This window comes from Pelecanus crispus, chromosome 1 (assembly GCF_030463565.1).
Source record: "Pelecanus crispus isolate bPelCri1 chromosome 1, bPelCri1.pri, whole genome shotgun sequence".
In the NCBI taxonomy this organism is placed as follows: Eukaryota; Metazoa; Chordata; class Aves; order Pelecaniformes; family Pelecanidae; genus Pelecanus; species Pelecanus crispus.
In genome coordinates, this window is record NC_134643.1 from 45,224,989 (window position 1) to 45,247,412 (window position 22,424).

General features: G+C 38.0%; 1 protein-coding gene across 2 annotated transcripts in view; it reads left to right on the forward strand.

Annotated features, from left to right (window-relative positions):
• The first annotated feature begins 280 nt into the window (after positions 1 to 280).
• The window catches only part of SYT1 (synaptotagmin 1), a 130,601-nt gene continuing 108,457 nt past the window's right edge, over positions 281 to 22,424 (forward strand). For both annotated transcript variants that reach the window (XM_075717915.1, XM_075717921.1), the window contains exon 1: positions 281 to 452. In XM_075717915.1, the coding sequence (XP_075574030.1) occupies positions 281 to 452 (172 nt within the window). The remainder of the gene's footprint in view (positions 453 to 22,424) is intronic.

A 22,424-nucleotide genomic window follows, 5' to 3' on the forward strand; every position in this document is an offset into this window, starting at 1 on the left:
TTCAAAATGCAACACTGCTGGAGAAGAACTGTAAGCAATAAAATTATTCTGGCTGAAATTAACCCTGCAAAAGACTTTCCTCTCTTGTCTCATAAATATTTTATGAAGAACATGAAGCAATATGCTGATGCAGTTGTATTTACCCAGTAAGCATGAGCACCAAGTGATATTCTGCCTATTTAGTCTTTTATTGATGAGATCCATTTCAATGATTTAAACATTATCTTTTGGCTTTTTTGTTGTGTTTTTTTCTATTCCAACAGCTTACCCAGGGGTTAAAATGGTGAGTGAAAGTCATCATGAGGCCCTGGCAGCACCGCCAGCTACCACAGTAGCAGCAGCCCCTCCAAGTAATGTCACCGAGCCAGCCAGTCCCGGAGGAGGGGGAGGAAAAGAAGATGCATTTTCTAAATTAAAAGAGAAGTTCATGAATGAACTGAACAAAATTCCACGTAAGTAAAACTTGACTGATGAAAAAGCTTCTGTTGGCAGATTAGATTTAACTTGACATCTTCTTTGTCACTTGTTTAGACAGCACACTAAATGTTTTCTAGGCAAAACTAGAAAAATCAGAAGATAATCCTGGTTTAGTAAGCTCCTCAAAATTAATTGGAGGAGAAAAAATAGGGTCAAACTCATACGTAATTTGAGTCTCTTCTTGATATGTCAGATTGTCTTGCTAATTTTTACGGATGAATTATTGCTGAATCATCTAAACTGGAATGGCAGAACTTCACAGTGGCCGTGGGACCAATCAGCAAAATGTTTCCCAGCAGTAACACTTGGGGTTTCATGTTTATGACAAATGTGTATGTGCGTATTACCTGGAAGCAAAATTTGGCCAGAACTCATAAATATTGAGAAAATAAGGAAACTGTGTATCTTTGGGAATTAGAAAATGTAGAAAAAAAGTGGGAAGATTGCTTTTTAACAAGGAAGTAGCTCTAATACATCAGTAATATGTGAAGATAGCCATGCTTTTCGCACTCAGTATTTCTGTTAGATCAGCCATCGAATGTTGTTTGCATGAGTTCCTGTACCTATGCAGAATACTTTAAAAGTACCGATGTGTATTTCTGTGAAGTCAATAGGGTTAAAATCAGCAGGGTTCTTTTGGTCTGTGCTGAAAGTGTTGATTCAAAGTTGAAGCCTCAATTGGTTCACATTTGTAAAAAAAATATAAGGATTAACTTTTTGCTGTTGTTTATGATAATACTAGGGTTCTTGAACATATTTGGTGTGTTTTAGTATACACACTGGTATTAAATATACAACTAATTCAACATTGTCAATGTAATTTCATGTCATAAAGAAAAAATCCTTTTTGTTACTGACAGAAAAATTACCTAATGATACAAGCAGATAATTTTGGCACTTTTGTAGACATGAAGGTGAAGGCTGTGTGTATATGTGTGTTTTAATAGCAGGCATTAAAGAGATATTAAATCTTTAATAATTTTTACTTCAGAAGAATAAGTAAATGTAAAATATTTTCATGGAAGCATTTTAACATAAGTAAGAGTTTTCAGTTTTAGAAGGTTATCATTTGTGTGAAGAAATGAGTGACTGATAAAGACAGATAACAAATTAGAATATTAATCGATTTTTTTATCTCTGAAATGGATCTTGGCAATCTGGCAGATGTGGTTTTTGCAAAATTGATAGCAAACAGCCTTGTTCTGTCACTCGAAATTCTCACTTGCAAGAATAGAGGTGTTACAGTGGTAAGAAGTCTGTATGTCATTAGTTTGATAATCTGCACAGTCCAGTGCAGACCATACTGAAATGAAATTGCCTGATGATATCATGGGAAAAACAAAACTACAAGAAGAAAAAAGAAGAGGAAAAAAGAAAAGACAAGACACTGAGGGAGAAAAGGTCAGCTTTTGAAACATGTGTCTTAATTTTTATCTCACCATGCTATGTAAATGAGGTAAATGGCACTAGATATTATGCTATTTTTAAACTTTGATTTTAACATAGCGAAGGCGTGAATGCTTTCCAATATGAGGAACTCTGTAATTGGTAGGGCTAGGAAAAGGTCTGGAGAGAGAGAGGAACTTCGAATGCACTGCTGCATAGGTTTTTAAAACAATGAAAACAAGTGGAAAGTTCAATCTGGAGAATCTTTCCAGATTGGACTGAATAAACTTTTTTTTTTTTTTCTGTTCATGAAAAAAAAAAAAAAAGAACCTACTATAACATTATCAAAGTGCTTACTGTGAAAAGTGTACCAGGCCATAAGACAACTCTTATTTCTTGTGAAATACATTATAGTATCTATAAAATATGGTATCTATAAAATATGCTGATAGTAAGACCAGAACATATTGCCCCCATTTTAGAAATCTGGACTCTTATCCAAGATCATGCAGTAATTTTGTGGTGGAGTCACAAATCCCATGCCAATTGTCTGCTCTCCTTCTAGAAGCTGCAGATGCGATTGGATCTTCCCAGCATCTCCATCAAATAATGGGACTGTTTAACATGACATTCTGCTGGGTTTTGGTTTTTTTTTTAATTTTGCCTTTTCAAGAAGAAAGTTGCATGTTCATTGGACTACAAAGGGGCAAAGGGCTTGGGTGTGTTTTTTTTTAAATATTTAAATATGAAATAGTACCACTGACATGTTGGAACATTTTATATCCCAAATAACTTTAGGTTTCCCCATTTTCCCCAATAACAATTCCTATGTGAATGGCCTGTAACTGACAGGTCTGTATCTGTTTCTTGTTTATAAACTAGCACAAACCGATCACCAAATAAGTTTAAGTAGGCTGTCTCCAAAATATGGGGGGCAGGAGGGGAGAGGAGACCTCATTTCCCTATCAGAAGATTCTAGCATTTCCTTACTATTTGTTTGGTTTATGTCAGGAGGGAGTTGTCAGCGAGGTGTGGTTAGCCTATTAGAAAGCTGAGGATTTAATTGTGGTAGAAAAGTTGTCAGACCTTACCTCTTACAACTGGTTGTAAATTTTTTGAGAATCTCTCTTAAAATAGAGCAGAATGTAAATTTGTTCCAACCAAATTGTTTTTATGGTGCCTTTCTGGGAATTTCTTGCTGTGTGAGAGAGAATAAAGATGGTGAACAGGCCCTATTAGGGACAGCACAGATACTTGGGTCTGAGAACACTTCTGAGACCATGGACCAGGTTTTCCCTCTGGTAGATTCAAACTGCAGACCTGACCCTGAGTTTTCCACATGGCAGAGGAATGCCATAGTCAGCAAATTGTCCAATCTTTGCAGATCAGTGATAAGCCTGTTTTCTAATTCACGTACTTTCTCATTTAAAACTTCTAAAGGTCTCGTGTTCATCCCCACATGACAGGGAGGGCTTTGAAAGCTCAGTAGTTACTGTGAGAGGATTTTTTTTTTTTTTTCCAGTGCTGTGTTGTCTATGTGCAAGAGAGAAATAATTAAATGTTTTAGTTGCCTCTGCCTAGGATGTCTGCGGATGGAAAATATGCCATCATGCTTTAATGGATGTATAATAGGATAGAATGTACCCATATTGTGAAGAAGCTCACCTGCAATCAACTTGGTTTGAGTGATAAAAAAGCTGAGCCATAGTAGGGGCTAATTTATATATAGTTTCCTCTTTCTGGTTTTTCATAGAAATCACATAATATCAAGTCATGCTTATATTAAAAAAAAACATTCAGATATTGGAATACATGATGACAAAAATAAAGGTACAGCAAACTACACCCAGCTGAATAAATACTGTTCCTTTTGTGTGGCTTGTAATAGAACAGTCATCTTTTTAAAATTATACGTTTTGTAGAACACATACAAGTCCCAGGTTATATAGTCTAGACATACTTAACTAACTAAAAATATCAGGATTCCCATTAAGATTTCACTTTGCAAAACTACAAATAGGGACTGTGCAATTTGAATTATACTGATGTTTCCTGCTGTAATACGTGCACCAAAGAAGTCTTATTTTGTCAAAAATGGATGAATGTAATAGAATGAGGAAATAGAAGTTCCAAGAGGAGAGGGCCCATTTGTATTAGTATACATTTATTTCAAGAGCAGTGATGCAGTATGTAAACCCAGTTAAAATTTTGATAGATACAAGCAGAAATTCTTCATTGATTTGTACCTCTTTAAAGTAGAACATACTTCACATTTCGTGGCAGGAGAGTGTAGGCTTCCAGAAGCACACAAATCATTCAGCATGGCGGTGTCCTAACATATATTTCACTCCGGATAAAGCAAGTGGGATCATTTTATTACAATGAGTCATACAATTAAAGTGCAAGAATCCTGTAAGGTTACTGAGGCATAACTGTGAAGAATTTTTTTCTCCGTTATGTAAATCCCTGCATTTTGGTTGTGAGTGGCTGATTTGCATAATCACAGTACAGTTGTTTTTTTCATAACTGCATTGTGTATAAAAGTCACTCTATCTTAATTGGTTCTTATACTTTCTATCCAATTTATCTTTAATCTGCAGAATTTTAAGCTGTTTACCAGAAGGAGAAAAAAGGCACCATCTCTGCTTTTACACTTTGCATTTTAAACACAGCAATTCCGACACCTGAAGAAGGGGGTAAAACAAAGCAGATAAAATGGCACTTAGACTTCTGAAAACAAAATTGCATTAAAAGACTTTATAAGATATATTGATTCTTTCCTTCCTCCCTCTCACTGCTCTTCCATCTGGGCCTTTGATAACAGGCTAGGAAAATACCTGCCATGCACTTAGAGCAAGCGAATTCTAGCAAGACTATGGGAATGCAAGACAGCAACAGCTTTTGGGCAGAGGCTTTAAATGTCAAGATACTGATACTAACCATACAAAAATAAAACTTAACATCAGTCAGCATTAGTTTACTTAATTAGTTTACTTAAGCATCTTTGTAAAAGCAAAATGATCTCGATGTGTTTCCTAAGAACACATTCCTGTATGAACAGAAGACCTTGTTCTGCCAGTAAGGTAAATAAAACAGCAAAAATCCAATAAAATTCCAGCATACATCTGACTGAGTAATAATACTCTGTTAATGCTTCTCATGTAATCTTGAATAGCTGTAATACTGAATGCATTGAATCTATACTATCATGAATACTATCATTACCTCTTTAATAGGAAATTATGTCTTACATTGTAAATGGATAAAAAGTTACATTTCCATACCAACCTTATTCTGAAATGTTTGGCTGGCTTGAAACTCCATTTGGTCTCAGTAGCTGGTGCTCAAAACCCCTAAATTTGATTCATCATGTACAACTGACTGATAATCCCCCAACCCAGGAGCTCAAACTGTGTGATGATTCAGGCTAAAACCCGATGTTCTGTGCAGACTTGTTTCCCATTCTGTTTGCAGATATTCAGAGAAAGGTTTATTTACCTCTCCTTGGCTTAGTGAATAACTGTCAAAACAAAACGGGACTGGAGGCTATAGAGGAAACTGTAATAAAAAATGTAAAAATAACTGTAAGACAGAGTCCTGGGTTAATTATAAATAATAGCTTAGTAAGCTGAAGTACAGACTTGTAGATATATTTGGGTAAATTAGCAAATAAAATAAGTCTGGATTTATATGCTTAGCCATTTAAATTAAAGTTTCAGCCTTCAGTAGTCATCATAGACAGACCTCATCATTTCTTTCTCCCTGCTGGTCTCTGCTTTTCTGCCCTTCTGCCTTTCTTGATTGACCAGCTGAGGTTGTCTTAAGAGTTCTTATTACCTTCTATAAATGGCAATAAAGTTCATTTCTTAATTTTTCATTTTTATTTGGCATCAAGATTAGCAAAGAGATATTATTGCATTTTGTCTACTAGTAGCAAATTGAGGATTTTGTGCATGGGGTCTTTCTGAAACTTAATTTTTATGGAGCTGCCAGCTTGATCACTTGCAGAAAATAAATTCAGGCTGCTCATTTCACTGCTTCTCCTAATGGTTCCTGGAGTACAAGTGTCACTGACACAGGGAAGAGAGGTCATGTTCTTTTCTAAGTTCATAAAAAAGAAGCAAAATGCTGATAATAGAATGCTTTCAGATTTCAAAACTGGATTAATAGAGACAAATACCATAAAATCACAGTAAAGTTCTCAGCAATAACTACTTATATTTCCATTGCACATAGCAGTGTTTGTCATTGCCTAAGATCTTCTTAGGTTAGCCGGAAAAAAATTGAGGCTTTGTTTCAGAGAGCTTCCTGTCTAAATACAAGGCAAGGAATAGCTGCCTGCCTGCAGAAAATGGGGACTATGTATATGTATGTTCATACAGATACATATATAGATATGTACACATGTATATTTGTCAATACAATAAGCAGTGATCTCAGCTTAGGAGCAGTCTGACATTGGCAAACTCTATTTAGGTAACCTGGCAAAGAGGTCTTGTAAGGTAAGGAGAGATTTAGAGGAGAATAAAGAAAGAAGTTTCTTGATGTTTAAGAAAGTCTGAAGAACAGCACTGCAGGAAGCGGGAAGGCATAAATTCAAGTCTTCTTGTTTCCCTTCCTATCATCAAATCATTGGCAGTTGCTCATGCCAAGCAAATACGTGCAGCTTTACACTGGGAAAGAAACAGGGGAAATCAGAAATAAAGATTTATTTTGGAACACAGAACAAGTACAAGAAAGAGTTATTACAGTACAATAGTAGAGGAGAAAAAAATCGTTATTTCGAAATATGGCAATTTAAATGCAAATCTCAGATTACTTTGTTTTCTCCCTGAACCCCCCAGTCCCAGAGTTCAGTGATTGCATGAGAACTTCAGAATTTTTTTTTTTTTTCATTAAATAAAAGTTTCTACATCACCTGCTGGTGGGGAAAAGCTTGAAAATACTGCCCACACACATACAGAAGACACAAAAATTGTGAGACAAAGAAAAACAATCCAACTCTGTTATTTTATGAACTTACAATGTGAAAATACCTTCATTAATTTTAGAGGTCCAGCATATTTTGAATGCTTGAAATTAGGAGTCCTGAAAATATAGCTATTAAATCCAAAGTACCTAAACAGATACTGAGGGGTGGAAGAATGGAAGTGAAAAATTCATGAAGCAGATTATGGATGAAAATCCCTGGCTGAAAGGAAGAGCACATATCTGAGATCCTGCTGAATTACACTCTGTTGATATTTTAATGATTGATTCTGTCATGAAGAAAATTTTTACAATCCGTGAGCTTTTCTCATATGCCTTCTGATAGGATCCCCTTAACGTGTCCTGTACTTAAACTTTTGGATCCGTGACATCTGCCAGTTTGATCCTCATACAGGACTGAGCTAGGAACCTCAGGCTGTTAGAGGTACGAGCTGCTCTAGCGTGTCCCAAAAGTGCTGCTGCAGACCATAGCCTGATCCAGCACCAGCAAGCACACGTGCTCACCAGGAGGTTACACATCCCCTTCGATCAAAGCAAGCTCAACCCATGCATCTGACACACGTAGGTCTGAGAGAGGACCGTACTCCTACTCCGGCCGTTATCTTGGCTCCCTGGCCAAGCCGAGGAGGAAAGGAGCAATCAGAAGAGCAGAGTCCTACAACTTGAACCAGAGCACCAGCTGCAGCACCCTCCATCCCCAGCACAGGAGGAGCCCCTTGCACGCTAAACCCATCTCCTCTTCTACAGCACCTTGAGGATGCACTGTACATCTGAAGGGAAATACTGTCTCTTAGCTAGAAGCACACTGGGAGCGTAACCTCAGTGTCAGAGAGAATTATATGTTATTGATTATATGTGTCTAAAACATCGTTTTCAGAAAGAGCAGTTGGTTTTGACTTGTATAATCTGAAAGGGGAAAGAGAAGCAAGTTCTCCTGTAAAATACATGATGCTGAGAACATTTCAGCAAAATATAAGAAAACAAAAAAAAACCCATTCAGATTAACTTTTACAGCCATGGGGATGAAATTCATCTATAGCAGAAACAGGGGTGAGCACCTACCTTTGATTTGGTGACAGAGATTTAACAAGGGGTGCCAGAGTACCCCCAAGGGTCTCCTCTAGCACAACACTGTGATTATTATTTTATATGTTACAACAACTCTGGTAGGTATTTTATTGCACTATAGATATGTCAAGTTGTGCCAGTACCTTATAAATTGAGTGGAGAATTCAATTTACAAGCAGAAAACTGAACATGGTTGCTGACTTCCTTTCAGTACTGGGAATGTATCTTAAAATTTCATTACTTTGTGTGAGAGACAGTGCCCTAAAATTATGTTTACATGCATAAGATAAACACAATCTTTGCTAGTCTTTTTCAAACTTACCTGCAGATGAAGCATCTACAGAGATTACCCATTATCTGTTATAATTCAGTTTTTATCTTGCTCTGAAAATGCTCTATAAAGAGAGTTCATGGAACGATTGTTCTGAACTTAAAATTGAGAATACATTTAAAGATTGATTCTCAGCAGCGTACTGCATACAAGAAAAAAAGCACTTGGGACTATGGTTAATAGATTTGCTTTTAAAACGTATGGTATAAATGGGCAATGTAAATACAGGAATTACTGTTAAGATTGATACTCCATCCTTACCTCAGCTACTTGTGCCTAGGCACTGTGGCAAGCTAGAAGATATTCTCTTGCATTTTTATAAGAACCAAGAGTAGATAATGAAGCCTCTGTTATTTTGAGGCACTGTTGCAAATTGGCACAGATGAAGAAAAGAATGTCATCCTTTGTTGTTACTGTTAACTATTCTACTTAGAACTGGGTGAGTTTGCTGCTGAGAATTATCCGAACTAAAGTCTTCCCTGAGGGATTATAAATACCTGTAGGTCCATAGCATCCTTTCTTGCATTCCTTCTATCTTTTTAGCCTTGGCTTCTATTTCAAGCGAGATCTTGAACTGGTCTAGATCTGAAAATCTGTATTTCTTCCAGAACACGCAGCCAGTTTGCAAGAGCTGTGGAGGTGGCCTCAAATCTTCAGAAGGATCTTGGTATAGGTAGACTTTGCTCTGACTCCACAGAAGGAAGTTGTGCTGCTGAACTTGAATGACTGCCTCATGAAGGCTGAGTTCCAGCTGGCAGCTGAGCGAGCCATCTGCCTGCTCCTGTGCAGGTTTCTGAATCTGAATCTAATCTTAATTATCAACTTCAGCAAGAGCTCCCTAATTTGCTCACAGCCCCTATATCATCTGGGGGCATGTTTCAGTACTGTAGCTGGCACTGTTTCCCTGTTGCAGCAAGAGCCGCCAAAATGAAAGATGAGGTTTGTCCTTTCAGATGGGAAATGCATTTTAACCCACATCTAAAAAGGAGCCCCAGAAATACTCAGGGTTTCTACACTTAGCTTTTAGGAACCAGGCTCTGGGAGTCAAATTCACAAATCTGAGTTAAATGCCTTGGTTCTGTTCAGAATGACGCAGAAACAGGAGGCCCAGGTTCACCCAGAAGGAAGAAACTGGAGGGCGTTGTGTCTGAAATGGTACTGGTCTCACAGACTTTGATATCTAGGAAGAGCCCTAGGTTAGGCCCTTGTAACGGACAGATTCGCAGCCTGAAAACGCTTTCCCTGGACTTAGAGACCTGATTTCTCTCACTTTGAGAGCGATTGGCTCGCTCTCTTCTGTCAACGTACAATCTGATGAAGAGCAAGGGAACTCACTGGACCAGAGACCTGGCTGAAGGACAGCATACGCATTTTGCTGTGAAATGCCATTGGACAAAATAAGCAAATAACACTCATTATTTAGGGCTCCTTACTCTTAAACAAATGTCCCACACTAGGCTACAGAGTCTGACTCCATGAATCCTGCATTTCCTTCATAGCTGTTCCTGCAGATTCCAAGTTAGTTTTCCAGCTTGATCCCTTGATTTCCTTTAGTCTCAGGAAGACCAGGAACTCGTGTATTTTAGGCTGCAGCCTGAATGACATTCCTCAACCTTTGCTGGCAGCTCCCATGTTGTCAGTTTGAAGCAGCCACACAAACCGTTCGTTTGACGAAGTGGAGTAGGGGTGGCAGTTCCTTGAAGAGGAAGGGAGAAGGAGTATCCTAAAGCTGGTGACCTGCCAATAGGATTGAAAGTCATTTCCACATGAGAAGCTTTCTCCCCACTAGAGCTGTGTCAGGACCATCCCCTATATGGCTGTACCCCAATGGAGAGGAAATCTCCAGGACTAGGACAGGCATCAGATTTTTTTTTTTTACTGGAAACAGTTTATAGAGAGGCAATACATTCTCCACATAGTCAACAATGTTGATAATAATTTTTATACCTTTCTTACAGATATTTTTATGGTCCTTCCTTACCAGAGTTCATTGAATTTTCTATTTTCCTTCTGTGTTATTTCATTTATGTATTTATTAACACTTTTCTGGCTAGGGCCAGAACTCACATGAAAAAATTGGCACAAGCAACATACTTGCTAACCTTGACTTGTTTCTTCTTTAGGTTTCAAACCTCACTTCTTCTCCAAAGCCAGCTATTTTATCATGTTTTCTAAGACCTCAGTACCCAATTTTCAGCAAACATGTGCTCTAAGCTAGAATATAACATTTCAGGTCTCAGCCCTGGAATCGGTTATTTGTTTGTAATATGCCATGGGTGCAGACTTACTTGCAGCATGGGCAAGGGAAGGAGGACAGAGGAAGATAAGGCAAGCTTACTATTCATAAATTTCAGTCTAGTGTAGCATTTTAGATTACAACTCAGTGATGGTAATCACTTTATAGGAAACTGTTCCAGAATACCAATTTCTAAACTCTCTTGCCTCATGAAATATTTATGGATGAGTTTTAAGTCCTTGGACAACAAGGTGGCCAAGATGACCGAAAAATAGTATGGGGGGTGGAGAGGACCATTGGACAAACAAGAAAGGTTAATGTTACCTGAACTCAGGGCGTAACGTTAATGATGATAACATGGCATGAAAAAATGCCAAAATTGACTTTTCTGAAACATCGATGCATTTATTTAAGTGATTGTATGGTACAAAAATACTTATGCACACTGCTTTTCTTTCATTCATATAAATGTAGGTATGTAGGAAGAGACAAAATGGAAGAGGGAAACTATTTACAAAGATCTTTTTTCTGTTTAGTTAATGCATTTACTGAAGTGTTTAAACTGTGCAACATCCTTTATTTGCAACAGCTCATTTTTTTTTAGGAACATACTGACAGCTGGGCTTTGATTCTGCAAAGTGCATGGATCTGTCCAACATCACTACTACTTCTCATTGCCACATAGAATAAGAAAACTAGCTAAAATTTTATAAGGGTAATGACAAGAAGCATTTTTATTCTGTTGAACTGAATATTTACCCCAGTAATTCCTGGTAGAAAAGGAACAGAAACTATATCATCTCTAAAAACAACCAACCAATCCCCTAAATTGTGTCCACATTAGGTAAAATAATGTGTGATACCAAATCCCTGATGGCATAGCAGCGCTAGCTGAACCCTGCAGTGCAGGATGAGTGCAAATTGGTGAACAAGTTTTTTCTTGTTTTCAAGTCTTTTTCTTGACTGACCTACACCACTCCTCTAAATAACATGAAAGGCAACAGAAGTACATTCTTACTTGATATAGCCATGCAAGTATAACCTGGGTATGCAGGCTGAGTTCAGATACTGAAATGATACACAGCAGATTTTAGAATTTCAAAAGGTTTAATCCAGTAAAGTATTTAAATGTGTACTAACCTTTAAGCTCCTGAATAGTGCATCGAATTAAATTTGTTACACACAAGTGGTTTGGAGGATCAAGACTGTAAACACATTTCTAATACGTGCTGCAGTTTACCTGATGAACTGATACATTAATTCATCTTTTAATGTAAATTAATTTTACTTTAGCTATGGTTATTTTAAAAGTTTGTAACTCTACAAATGGTGTAATTTTAGAGACATATACCACACACACATAAAGTGGTAGTAGCAAATTTCTTTTCAGACCTTCATAAGTATCAGTGTAATTTTTTTACCTTCCATTTCATTTTAGTAGGCTGCTTGCTGAGAGTTTTACCCTCTTTTGTCACATAGCTTATTATCGCAACACACATTTTCATGATTGTTGTCAAAAAAAGACAGCACTTAGGGCAGTTGTTCAGTTTAAATGATCAGTAGAATGCTACTTTGAGATCATTTGGGGTGGGGGGGACTGAAATTTTCCAGTGGAAACTGTTGGAAGAGTGTAATTACCTCACTTGGGATTTGGGCCAACCCTGCAAACATCCAATCTCCACAGAAGTGATTGAGGTTCTTTCCATTTAGTTTAATGAGAGTTGGATGGGGCTGTAAGGCATTACAATCCTTTTGGGAAAATCCCAGGGGATCTTTCATCACCACAAAAGCTGAGGACATTGGTTTTATGCTTCCTCCAAAGTACAGCAGCCCTTGCATCAGCATGTCTCCACTGCTGTTCCTCAGCATTACTGGCTCAGGGGGAAGCAGGCCACCACCGTGCCACTTTCTATGCCTGAGAGGGATCCAGGATATGGCAGATGATGTTGTTTAGCTTTCTTCTGGGTTTAGGTCATCCTTGAGCTTCAGTGAGTTGTTCAGCTGCTTGGTGGGTGTATTGGAGTGCTGTGGCAATGAGCAAGGAGCGGATGTGATGCCTCGCTAATTCCTCCCTCCTTTCAGCTTGGGCGCTGAGAAGCATCTGAAAGTCAGCATCAGACTATCACAGGGTTCAAGAATTTTTCAGTGGCTGGACCCCAGCAGGCAAAATTTTATAGGATTGCCTCCAGCGCTACTGATAGTTCTCTGTTTGGGCAGACTTCTTTGAGCTTTCCCCTGGTAGAAGCATCCATTGTATCAGTCATGTATGCTAAGATGGATCACTTCTAATAGATTAACAAGTGCTATAATGCCTCTCTGTTTCAAAGTTGGTTTTGCTTTGGTTTGGTTTTTGTAAGAGATAAAGACAAGCTATAATACACTTACATCAACATAGGGGTAAAAAGAAATTGTGTCCGTGCTTGTAGTTGTAGGCGAGTGTACTTACTCTCCAGTTCCCAAACTTAATGAGGCTACACCCAAATTGTGAGGATGTTGAATTACAGCAGTTTGTTACTCATTCAGCATTGTCAGAATGAGGGTTGGGAGCCATTAGGAGACTGAAGTGTCAGTGAGGATTCTTGTTGTAGCAAAGCAATGCTGATATTCCCTGCTTTCACACAATATTTTATAGGGCAAGGAAAATAAAGGGATTTTGCATCAGTATTGCGTTTGTACTGACATTTGGGGAGTGGAGAATTGAGAGCTGTAAAACATCTATGTTCCTGTCCTGATACTAGGAGAACTTAAAATTGCTTTTTCTAAGGTTAAAAAAAAAAAAAAAATCAGTGATTCTTTCTCCAAGGCGGCGCAACATTTGCTTCCACCAGACAGATGAGCATTAATAACAGTATATGTCTTCACAATCTCCATGTCAATAGGTCTGATGTTCTGAGAATTACTATTACAGAGTATGTTGACGAGATATATGGCTTGTAAGCATTAGAGGTCACATCTGTGATCTGAAAGTAAACGAAAACCAATTTGTGACTTACAACTCCAGTTCTTCTCACCATCTTTCATCTACTGCCTCTTTTCCTTACTTTTTCCTGGTTCCCTCATCACACAGCACCTTGTCCTCTCATTTACACTTTCTGCCTCCCCAGAAAAAAACCCAGTTTTGCCATGCTTTTTTTTTCTTCTCTTTCACAGAGAATACAGTTACAGGAGGAAAGAGGAAAGTTAAAGCCTCTGAAATTTTTTTGACATATGGCTGAGAGAGGCATAAGGCTCCCTGCCAGTGCTAGTCTCTGCTCTGTTCTCCAGGCTGTCTGTCTGCCATAGGACGCTTCTGATGAAAAAGAATAAATATAAAACAATAATTCTCTACTTTTCCCTCTACTTCACACAAAGCTTACTAAGAAGGAGTGAAAAGCATTCGACTAACATTTTAGCAAAGCAGACTGTATACTGATGTTTATTTTTTAGTAACTTCAAGACTAATGTACTATAAAATGTACAATTTTTTCTTGTCACAGTAGCAGAAGTCACAAGGGCAGGACTAGCTGTTTTTTTGCTCGAGACTAGCAGGGCTCCTGTCAGTGGTTGTTCTTTACCCCGCGAATATGTTGAATGTTCCTGGACCGAACCATGAACTGGAAACCTTATATCCCTGCTCAAGTGTTTTCTAACTGCTACTAACTTTTCTAACTGCTACTAACTATGCTACTAGTTGGACAAGAAATATTTTTGGAAGGAGAGTCACAAGAGAAAAGTGTGTTGCATATAACCCTGAGATGTCAATGGCAGTCAGCAAAATTGTGTGTGACCTCAGATAAGGATCAACAATTGAGACAAGCCAGGATAAATTGCAGCATTGCCAAGTTTAGAGAGAAGCCAAAGGAAAATTGTTTACAGTGCTGGCTTCCAGAAGGTTGTTTCCTGGCATGAGCTGGCTTGACTTGAAGGCATGTGAGGCCAATTAAATAAATACTAGCCACTTGCAAGGGATATGCCTGTCAGGAGCTGCTTTCATAAAGGGATAAAAGGGCTACCAATCAAAATATAGTCTACATGTTGTCCATAATTAAAATACTTTGACTAGAGAGCTGTTTAATAGGGTTTATTTTGGGGTGGTATTTTTAACTCTTCAGTGGTTGAATCTGTGGAAGCCACTACAGAGGTACTGGATCTCTAAGCCATCAGCAGTGACATAAGTGGCATTTAGTTTTGCTCCAGGGAAGGTTTTCTTCTTTCATCAAGTGTCACATCTACCATGATGTGCCTGAATAAATATAACTAGCTTCATTTACTTTAGTACAGTTTCCTGGGACAACACTGCCGACATAAGTTATTTATGATTTGGGATGGGTTGAATACTAGTCACAGCACAAAAATAGTACCTTCCAAGCACACTGCATATTGCAGGTGATGGAGACGAAAACGCTATCCTTATTAAAGGACTATTTCACCATAACAATAAAACTTATTGGCCCATTTTTACCTCTGCCAACTGCACTTCTTGTATACTGTAGTGTTCCTGTATGTAGCCATAACTTTGTCCCTGAAGGTCCATTGAAAAGAAGTACTGATGAGGTCTTCCTTTTTCTCAGCTCAAGGACAGGCTCCTCACCAAGTAACAGATCCAGGAGTTTGTGACAAGTCTGGTTAGAAACATACAAACTGTCATCTCAAAATAAGCAGAAGCTATCTACTAGTTGCTGGAAACCCTTTTTGAGGTTTCACCAAATAAGTCCTAATTTTGTTGTACTGCAGAGTAATACGCTAGTAGCATTGATCAGAAAGTGAGGCAAATATTCACAGATTTATTTCTGAGATAATTTGGGCAAATCAATATTATTTTGCTGCATTCTGTGGCTATTGAAAATGTAGCAAAAGCAGCACAGGGTTAAGATTCAAATTTTAGTAAGTGTTGTGCTCACCAATATAGTTGACTTTCAAGTCTAGAAGAAGTTAGAAACTTTGCATCAGATGTCCTGTGTTATTTTAAAAAATAATTTCTATCTTACCGTATCTTGTATCTTATCTGTTTTTTACCATATATAAATTACCATTCTATATTTCTGGTGGCTTAAAACTGTGCTGATTTAACGACAATTCACAGGCATCTGAGCCATAATAAGGCCTTCATACATCATAAAAGCAGTTCGTCGTATGAGTTCTATATCTTGAGCGAATGTAGGAGAAAAGTGTGATCAAAGTAATACAAGAGTAATAGTAAGGTAATAAAAATTCACAAACAATAAATAAATGACTAATTAGTAAATTAAATAATACATAATAAAGAGTAAAACAAGTAAATGCTATGTCCTCAATGCAGTGTGTATACAGCCACATGTTTGTACCATACTCTAAAAGCTCTGAATTGCACTGAAATCAAAATAGGATGTAAAGATAACAACGTATTTGACAGTGCCCTTTTCATTCCTTAGGAGATATATGATACCGTGATAAAATACAACATCAAGAAAATCTAGATCTAAATAAAATTTCTCATATAAAGTCAAATGCTTTTCATTTTGAAACTTTTCTTCATGTTACATATTTAGGAGAAAGGAAACACAATTTTTCTGAAGTCTGTGTTACCCTAAGGCTTTTTGGTGTAGTGCACAGTACTGTTAACCATCACTGCACATATTCACAAAGGGGGATATTCATTCTGCTGCATGGGTCTCTGTGACAGCCTGTGCAGCACATAAATCTGACCTTAATACAGGTTTTGAATAATGAAAGATGCCTTTTGCAAGCTTCTGCAATGGAGTAAATTTCACACCAGCATATAGAAAAAAACTATGAAAATGACTAATTGATTAGCAATTTCAGACTGACATTTCATTTGAAAATTAGTTTATCCCTTTTCTGGGAATCACCACATTTATTTTTCCTAGGTTGAAGGAATGCTGTCAAAAACATGCGATGCTCTTTTCCTGTATATTAGTAAGTTCACCTCAAGATATAATCCTACAAACATTGTTCAGCATAGTTTTGCTGAAATTAATGGAACTATTTACTACTGAAAGGACTCAAATCAGAGCTCTACTTGTCTGGAAACATCAGGCAGCAAAGAAAATTACTTTAATGGGACAATTTTGAGGATTTTCATCATTTATGATTTCTTTTTGGTAATAGAGCCCTCTATGTACATTTTTTCAAACAGCAGACCAAATTTTTGCTATGGGATTTATCTGTCATATCTATTGCTCTTTTACTTGGAGGTTGTATTTTCATTCTTGGAACTAGTGGGACTACAGTGGGGCTAAAGAAGGAAAGGGAAATGCTGATAGTGTTGTCACCAGTTTTGTTATATAATAAGGATAGTTGTTAAGGCACCATCATGAGAGGAGGAAGAACATGGCTTGCATCTTACTCAGTGTAAACAAGTTTAAACCCACGTATCTCACCCCATAGAGCAGAGAGAGAGGCTATGGGCTGTAGGTTAGACTACATGGAGAATGCATTATTTATCCTTCTTACTGAGGCTGATATAGAAATCCTCCATGGGAGACCCAGGGACTTGGGAACATTGTTCTATGGGAGAAGTGGCTTAGCTTCTGGCTTGTGTGGGGTAAATAGCTCACTGGTTAGGATACCAGAAAAGAAAAGTCTCCAGAGCTCTACTCTCAGGCCTATTTCAATTTTTCATACAGTGAATATTTCATGTAAAAGGGTAGGAAGAGTCAATTTGCTGGCCTTCTAGGAGAGTGTCATATCTACAGTATAGTTCTTGCATGCTCTTATTCCATGAATCTGCTTTAACACGAAGTGTGGCCTGACATGGAGAATTTCTGAGGAATATAAAGCCACGCCTATCCCACAGAGTCAAGGATATATTGGAATTCAACATTTTAGCAATCTGGATATTACTAAATTCAATATTTTGGCAGTTTGGTGAGCCTTGAGAAAGGAAGAAGTAAGAAAAACAATGAGATCTGGAGAGCATCTTTACCCCACCAAGCACCATACCTTCATATTTTTGGCTGTCTACAAACATAGTTATTTTAGGTTACAACAGGATCAAGACAGTTCAGACTATTTCTCTAAGGTGGGAATATGCACATTATCTTTGTCTGGAATACCTCATGGAAGTACGTTGCGATGAACATTTCATCAAGATTTGTCCTCTTTAACCTTCTTTCATCTGAGAGTTGCAATTCAAGCATTTTAGGACAGTTTTCTAACATTAAGTTTCTTACCTGAATTTTTGAGAGGGAAAGAAAAAAGGTAAAACACCGGAGTTTATTCTTTTGCATTGGTCTCACAGCCTGTAAACTGTATGCTGAGTAGAGGGTTACACACATTATTTTATTACCTCATGGCCATTTTAGTTCTCAGTGCTAGAATCGCTTATGGCAGAATTTCAATTGAGAGCAGTAAGTTTTCATACTGAATACAATGTCTGTGGAATGTTTATTTGCCAGAGAGAAAAAGTGATTCTGTCTTAAGAATATTTTAAAAGAAATCCCTTGACAAGACAAGGTTTTGATCATGCCTGATTTTGCTGTGGACAACTCATGTCAGTAATGTAACACATCTGCAAAAGTGCTTTTTTGTAGTTGAGTTCTGCCTTAATAAGTGAGACTGAAGGATGACTTACAGCTTGAAGCTTTTTTCTTTTTTCCAACTGTATCATTTTGCCTAATGAAAGACATTACCTCCCCCGGTCGATGTGGCCTCCATTGCTGTTGTAATGTATCTGTGGATGCATTATCACTGCTTCTGCTTCTGTGAATGAACAATTCCAAAGCAGCTACAGAGAATTTATTTGCTGATTACTCACCTGCTATTAAAGTCATTGCAAATAAAGTGAAATGGCAGACACACCGGCTCTTGGAAGCTCTTCCCAACTATAAAAGGAATTCTGTGTGTTCTCTGCAGTGCTCAAGCTGCTTTACAGATGCACCGTATTTAGTTAGATTAGTTTTAATTAGACTGCAGATGCAAAGTTGCATCTGTGTATCACTATTAGTTTGTTTTGAGGCACTTTCAGCCAATAACAAACCACCATCTCATTTGCATTCACTTAAATGTGTTAACCTTTTGCTTGCTGAAATAATCACTATGGAAGAACGTATATGACTTAGAGATTAATGTGTTGCTATTGTCATGTGGCACCATATGCAGAAAGTGAAGTAGCCTGAGAGACAATCATGCAAGGGAAGAAAAAAGGAAATTGCACCAAGGAATTAATTCACTCTTAAATAAATCTTTCTGAGAATGCCATTTATACTTATTTAAATTCCTTTAGAGTACTTATTTTCCAAGACAATCTTTGCAAGCTTTGGACTTTATTGATTGCTCTTCTACCCTTAATGTTTGTTTTCTTTATGATCTTTTTATTTCTTCATGCTTCACAGAGTCCATTTTCTTTTGCTGCCTCTCCCTTTCTGTTCTGAGCTTAACTCAGTTCTGAGGAGACAGAGGATTAATTGTTCATTACTGGCGATGCTACAGGTTTGAAAGAATTGTCAATTAGCTATTGCAAAGTTCTTATTAGGAGAGAGCACAGCTGCTTCTTTAGCTAATGGCAGAGTACTTGCAGGAGGAACTGAGAATCAGGGACAGGATCCTCGCTGGACAGAAGGCATCAGGACTGTGGCCATTGATTTCAGCAGAATGAGCCTTTAACCCTGACTTCTAATTCCCGAAGTGATTGGTTTTCCTATGCTTAGTTACAGCATTCCCTTTGAATTTTTATTTCTCTATTCTGGCCAAACTTGGGGTTAATCACTTCAGGTTCGATTGTATTTATATAGGGAAAGAAGCAAGAACTCTGCTGTGTACTTTTAATTTTAAGATTTGATCATTTTTTCAGCCTCTTTGATCAGTAGCAATGAAATTAATCCAATGAGAAGAATGGATTTTAATGAAATGATTTTAATAAGTGGGATGCACTTTCGAGCAACGAGGGGATGCAGTGGTTGTTAAATAGCAATAAGAAAATGTGTCCATGTAGAGCAGCTGCTAAGGTTGACTCTAAATACTGGAACAAAATATTACTAGAGTGGGAATATGCCAGTCTCAGGAGAGAAGTATACACTGGGCATGGGGTTAGATTGATCACTCAAATTTTGGTGATGTTCTTTGTGATCCTGAAAACAAGTCACAGGTCATCTTCTCCTGGCTTTCCTTCTTTAAAACAAAATTAATGCTTTTCTCTAACTATGCCAGTTAGCAAATTGTCATTCAGAAAGCAGTTCAAAGATAAAAAGCAATGGATGTGGAGTGGTGTCAACCAGAGGACTGTAGATCCATGTCTAGTACGGAACTTTCAGTCAGACCCTGATGACCATTTACTGCAACAAAGTCAAACAAGAATGTCTACTAATTGGTTTTCAGAGCTGGCATAAGGTTCCGTTTCCTGTTCTCTTCCCAATGAATAGAAGAAGCCAGTGACATTTCAGCATTGAGTTTTCAATATGCCCTTACAGGAATGCTTCACTTAGTGGAGAAAGTCTGGTCTGGACGTAGCTGTAGGATCAATCTGTGCTGAGCACGCTCAGTGTCAATAGAACACTACAGAAGGAGATGGAGGAAAAGGATGCTCTTTCTGTGAATTGAGCTCGTGCAATTAAATCCCATAAGGGATGTAAGTGCCTAGAAGGTGTATGGTTTTCATTTGGGCAGCGTAAGGCAAAACTGACACCTACTGCAGATAATCAAAGGTGGACTCTGGTACTGAGAGAGGGGATTTATTTCTTTCTGTCATATCCAGAAAAATGACTGACATAATTTGAGAAAAGGTTGCAGCCTGCATTCAGTATTATATGGCTGGACTTCAAATAGAGCACAGGTGGGAGTCAAAGCATCTCAGAACGATGAAAGCCCTCTCAGGCTGGCTGTCCAGAAGCAAGCCAGATACAGGGGTGTAAAATGGAGGGTTTTCATCTGAAACCCCTAGCACATTTCTCAGAGCAGCAGACTGGTTCGCCTGTCTGCTTAACACTGGCGCATGAAAATTCCCCTTCAAAGGACAGATGCCTACAGCCCTTCTTTTTGGGGAATGGGGGTAGGAGTAGAACAAGGCTGGGTCTTCTGATACTATGCTGGTAACATAGCTTGACACTTTTTATATATTAATCTGAAAACTGGAGTGCGCCACCAGGAAATGGAGAGATTTAGATTAAATTCCTTCATCAAGCCAGAAGATCTAATGTAGGACAGCACTTCTAACTCATATTGAAGTCATGGCATTGTGTGGTAAATAATGCAAACTATAGGCCAAAATGAGAGGGGAGAACAGATTTCTGGTTCCCATTCTCAACATTGCTAAATTTTAGACTAAGCAGCAACAATCACCAAATAAAATACAGAAGTTGATGAAAAGTGCCTTCTTTTTCATGGTTTCTCCTCTGTCCCGAAGCTTGCAGAGTCATACCTCACCTCTACTGTATGTCAGGTTTAAAAAAAAAAAAGGGAGATAAAAGTACTAGATGAGATTTTTAGGGAGAGTTCCTGTCTTAAGAGACAAACTGATAGTAGTTGCTTTTGCTGATAGCCAATAAGATTAACAGGACAAAGAAAGCATTGGGAAAAACTGCCTGTATTCGTCCACACCATACGAGAACGTTTTGTGCTGTCCTTCAGGGTGATATGTGTGTTTATAAAACAGTCCTTTCCAGGCTTCTTTCAGACCCACATCATCCCCTAAACTAAAACTATCGACTTTGGGTTCCAGCTGTAACACACACTCATGGCCCAGCTGACTAGAGCTCATGTAAATTAATTATTCAGGCTAATTAGCGGAAGACTGAAGCACAGCATGAGAGAAAACATATTCCAGGCATGCTAAATTAATAACTTCTCACATTTCTAGGTAGGCGAAGTGAGAAGCACAGCAACAGTGAGGAGTGTGTTATACTTATACCTTACAGAAGTAAAGATGAAAGAAACGAGAAACAGTTTGCAGGTAGTATGTAGGAAATGTGGATTAAGGGATCGAATGCAGTCAGCAGCTTTTTTGTTCCACACACCTGAAGAGCTATATCTGTACATCAATTTTGATGTAGATTTCACCATACTAACATGAAATTCCAGACATGTATATGCACAGGTTGTGTTCTTGGTTCCTTCAGCAAACTGACCACTTTTCGAAGAAGCACAGCTTCCCTGAGCTTGTACAGGTAGCTCTTAATGCCTCCTAGGAGTAGTTTTAACTTCCAAACTGAACAAGAAGTAAGGAAAACTTGAATGCCTAGCATTTGCACAAAGCATTTTGGAGAGAATTGTGACCTTGCCTCAGTGGAACAAATTTTAACTTCTGTATTTATGGAGACCAGAAAAAAGCCTTGGAGTTCTTGTCCTAAAAAGCATAGTCTTCCTTCTTAGGGAGCATAACTCGATTTGATTAGATCTATTAATGAGGTCAAATGATGCTTTTAGTCTGGTAGCTAATGTAAACCAAATCTATTTATCACTTTGGCAGTGGTTCCTGCAACAAAGTTAATGACCATTACAGCATTTATAGTTAGCCAATCAGGAATGGTGCTTTTTGTGCAAAAAGGCAGAAGTTAGTAATCAATCATCATCATCCTCATCATAATAGCGCTGCTAAATGAGCTTCTGAAAAAGAAGAGCAACGTGGCTATTAACCTTAACTGTACCTTGAAGATAGATTTCTCCCTACAAAGGCCACTACCCATATGTGGGTTGTAGCCTTGATAGCCTCTTGCAGAATAAAGCAGGTTGAAACGCTAGGCAAGGGCACAACCCATATTTAGATTCTTTGCTTCAGTCTTTTAAAATAAAACTTAATGCTTAAAAAGAGAAAGGTCAAAGCCTGCTATTTTTTTAAATAACAGGTGAAAACAACATTTTGTCCAAGGGACTAGAGTTGTATACAGTCAGTGAATAATCAAATTAATTTCTTTTTTCTGTATTAGCAGTGTAAGCATCTAATAACATACAGATTCCACAAAACTGTATCTTTATAATATCTTCTGATACACATCTTCATAGTGACAGCCATGTGCTGGCGCAACA